At 32.2% G+C, this 4,360-nt stretch overlaps 1 protein-coding gene across 1 annotated transcript; it reads left to right on the forward strand.

Moving 5' to 3' along the window:
* Window positions 1-2,731: 2,731 nt before the first annotated feature.
* Window positions 2,732-4,112, forward strand: LOC120075916 (protein BIG GRAIN 1-like A). Its single transcript, XM_039029665.1, has one exon. It carries the CDS (start codon window positions 2,847-2,849, stop codon window positions 4,041-4,043), a length of 1,197 nt encoding a protein of 398 aa, XP_038885593.1. The 5' UTR covers window positions 2,732-2,846; the 3' UTR covers window positions 4,044-4,112.
* The last annotated feature ends 248 nt before the right edge of the window (window positions 4,113-4,360 follow it).

A 4,360-nucleotide genomic window follows, 5' to 3' on the forward strand; every position in this document is an offset into this window, starting at 1 on the left:
CAACCAAATGTTTTCAAGTGCAATGGCTTCTATTGATCTACTTTTTTTTATGAATCATTAAGAATTGTACTTCACTTTGCACTTGTCTTATTAATATATAAATTATATATAAGTCTTCAAGTAGTTATTTTCCATGGAAATGTGGCAGTGGAAGACATTAACAGTTGCTTATGTACCTAACAAATTATTATAACTATAAAGTATATCTAAATTATTTGTTAAATACACAATTTTGTTATATAAGGGAACCATTTATATATTATATTAGTTTTGAACCATCTAGTTTCCTATGTTAATTTTGGGAATGCTTCTAACTCAATTGACTATCCTTATATGTAAAGTAGTACTATAAAGAGATATATAAATAATATTTTATTATTTGTGAATGATCCAAATTTTTATAAACCACACATATAAAGTTTTGCAACTCGATTAGTACTTATATCTTAATGACTTTAAAATATGTTAAACAATTGGAGTTTCTATAGGAATATTTTAGTCTAATCATAGGGATACTTGAGGTGTAAGTATAAACCAACCATTGTTTAAGTTGTGGTAAGAAAATGTATATTTAAATATGAAGCTGAAATTGAAAACTATATATATCGATGTAACACAACAAGAAGTTAGACATTGATTAGTATAATTGTAACTTTTTTCGTTAAACTTTGGTATATGGTTCAATTATGTATACTTTTAATTAAGACTTTTCAGAATTTTTATGTTTAATTTATCATTGAAATTTGAAATTTATTCCAAATTTTTAAAGTTAAAATAAGATTAAAAGTGATGTGAATGTAGTAATATGTAAAATGTTGAAGATATATGTGGTATTATCTATGTAAATTGACGTAACAATTGATATATAAAAGTTGATTATATGTTTTATTCAAGAAAAAAAAGTTGATTGTATGTCGCATTAAATAAATCGTAATATTGATTTTAGTATTCTCTATTTTAACGAAAAAAAAAGTATTTATTTTCAACCAAATTTGAAAGTTAAAAGGGTAAAAATTTTCAAAAATCTAGTGACATTATTAAAACTTACCTAAAAATTTAGGAGTATTTGGTATAAAAATTTAACATTCTTTCCTTTAGTTAAATTATAATTCAATCATTTTGAAATTTGTTATTATATAATCTCCAAAGTTTAAAAACATTCCATTCAAAATTTAAAATTTTACTATTTAATAGAGGTTATTAAGATGAGGTCAAAGTGAAAATAGTTTAAATGATAATTGACGTATAATATTTTTGTAAAATGAGAAGTTTGAATATGCTATTCTATTGTACTAAAAAAAAGTGGTAACCCAACGACGTTGGTAATATAGAATTACTATCATTAAGGGTGTGTTTGGAATATATTTTCAAGTATTTAAGTTAAAAAATAAATCATTTTGAGAGAAATTGAAATATTTGGCAACGATTCAAAATAATTTTTCAAGTGTATTTTAATCAATTTTTATCAAAAGTGTTTAAATAAAAATGAATTTTTTGAAAAACACAGTCAATCCAAACCTATCTTAATTTAATAGTTTTTTTTATGAAAAAAAAAAATCATACAATGCCATTAATTAAACATAGTGCCACGTAGGCTACAAATCAGAAAACTAGGGTAATGGGTTTTATGTTAAACACAATAACCAAAAATGGCATATTCATAGAGATCAGACGTCTTGAGGAGTGAGTTTGTAACCATAATCCTAAATCTTAAACCCATAGAGAAGACGAATGAAAGAATCTGACTTGATTAATTTAACGCTGATCACATATTAAAATCTAATAAATAATTATAGATTACGTGGCAGGACTTTAAACCCTTCAAATATCCAAAAAAATCAAATTACAACATAAACAAATATAAGTGTTCTCAAGAGTTCAAGGTAAAGAGTGAGAATTTGAACTCTTAATCTTTAAATTGATGTTTTAATTTATTGAACAAGGTTGGTGTCAATTGTGATAGAGTCTTATATATTAAATATAAATGGAAATAGAGGGGTTTTTTCCTTAAAAAATAGAAAATATTTACATTATTGAGTCAAGTCTTTGCATACATAAATATATTAATTTGCCATATTGTATAAGTAGAGATTTAAATATTTGAGAGAAATACTTTTTTTTTCTCTTCTGGGATTCAATGATACGCGTAAATGGAGATTTAAATAATTGATATTTTGATCAAACTCATATTCTAACAACTAATTAAACTAGTGAATTCAAGTATTCTAAAAGTCAATATTTTACCTCTATCTCTGGATGTGGTATTCAACTTCTAACCTCTAAGTAAGAAGGTCGTGCAAAACCAATAACAATTAAGTTATGTGTTGGTGTGCAAATGTATATATATATATATATATATAGTACAATTGACATAAAATTTGTCGTATTATCTTTGAGGTGACATCCAACTACTCCCCTTATATTAAAAAAAAAAAAAAACATTCTTTTATTCACATCCATAATCATCGTACACGTAAAAATTTATGATATGCATGAAACTTGTTCCACGATTACCGTTGTTCGTACGAATGCAACTGTACATATTTCCGCAGCAAATACTTACCCTATCCTCCCTTCCAACAGAATCAACGGCTCCAAATTCGAATTAAGGAGGGACATTTTGGGAACATGGAAAAGTGAATTCAATTGCCACGTCAACAATGACAAGCTGGCAATGGCGCGTACATTCCACGCGCCCAATCACCCTCTATAAAACCCCTCTGCCCGCCCCTTCATCTTCAACTCGTGCCATTTCCTCTCTCTCTCTCTCTCTCTCTCTCTCTCTCTCTCTCTAAAGAAGCTCTGTCTCAAAAATACCAGAGATTGCAATTTGCAGTAATTTAAAGATGAAGAAGTGGGATTACTACGAACACAAAAACCCATCTTTTTCCTCCACTCTCCTCGACGAAATTTACCGATCCATAGACGATGGAGAGAAAAAACCCACCGGAGAGACGAAGTTTTACAGAGAAACATCGACGGTGAAGAAACAGATTAAAAGCAGAGCTTTTGAAGACCAAGAAATGGCGAATCTCCGGCGAGCTTGCATGATAGAGAAATGGATGGAAAAGAAAGTCGGCGAAAAGGCTAACGTTAATAGAAAACAAGAACGCTACAGAAAAATGACTCATGATTTCGACCACGATCGCGATGCTCTGTTTTTCACCTCTACTTCGAGTTCTTCAGATTCTAGCTCTGGCGGCTTCTCTTCTTCCGACACCGAATCCGTATTCGGAACCAGATCCTTAACCCCATCGTCCTGTTTTGCCTCGACGACTCTCAAGGCAATTCGCACCGGCGCCTGCGTCCGGCCGGCGGAAACAGAGAGAAAAAAGTCTCTGTTTCAGGGAAAAAATGACCGCCACGTGTTCGACGAATTTCCAAAGACAAAATCAAGTGGATTGAAGAAAGTGAAGCAACCAATTTCTCCTGGGGTTCGACTCGCCGGATTAATTAATTCCCTCTTCACCGCCGGAAATACCAGAAGGTCGAAGAACACGACGGCGACAGAAAGGAAAATGAAAACAGGGGAAGAATCCACCTGTTCATCGGCTTCTTCATTTGCGAGATCGTGTCTAAGCAAAAGCTCTCCTTCTTCAAGGGGAAATGGGGCAAAAAGATCGGTTCGTTTTTGCCCAGTTAGCGTAATCTTCGACGAAGATTGCAGACCCTGCGGCCATAAATGCCTTTACGAAGAAGATGGATCAAGTTTAATGCCGGTATCAATTCCCACCGCCTGGAAAATCGGCCGGTCACAGGTCGGAAAATCAGAAGAAAAGGAACTAAAATCGCAATTCACAGAGACGAGCAGAAAAGTAGAAGCTGCAGCCAGAGAGCTTCTTATAAAGAACTTAAACTGCAACATCAATGACAACGACGACAATGACGGCGATGACGACAATGCTAGCTGTTCAAGTTCTGATCTTTTTGAATTAGAACATCTGGAGATGATTGGCCAACGACGGTACAGCCAAGAACTTCCAGTGTATGAAACAACTCACGTTGAGAAAAATCGCGCCATTTCAAAGGGCTTATTATTGTAATAGTCTTAGTTAGATTCAATTAAATTCGTGTGTTATATCATTTTGTTACTCAAACCATTCAAGTTAAAATGTTGTTCAATGGGCAATTGCACTACACATTTTCTTCAAATTTTGAGTTTTTTCTTCTTCTCTTGGAATTGAATTGTTTTTCCAAACGAAAAACTTCAGCAATGCACCCTTTTTCTCAGTCCGACTAGTATCCAATTTTTTAATTTTTCTTCTGTATGTAAAGGAGAGAGGATCATGAGATGCAATATATGTTGCATCTAAATGAAGGAAAGAAAAATAGGGATGGCAAAGTGGTAAAATAATGGGTC

Source organism: Benincasa hispida, chromosome 4 (genome assembly GCF_009727055.1).
Source record: "Benincasa hispida cultivar B227 chromosome 4, ASM972705v1, whole genome shotgun sequence".
Lineage (NCBI taxonomy): Eukaryota > Viridiplantae > Streptophyta > Magnoliopsida > Cucurbitales > Cucurbitaceae > Benincasa > Benincasa hispida.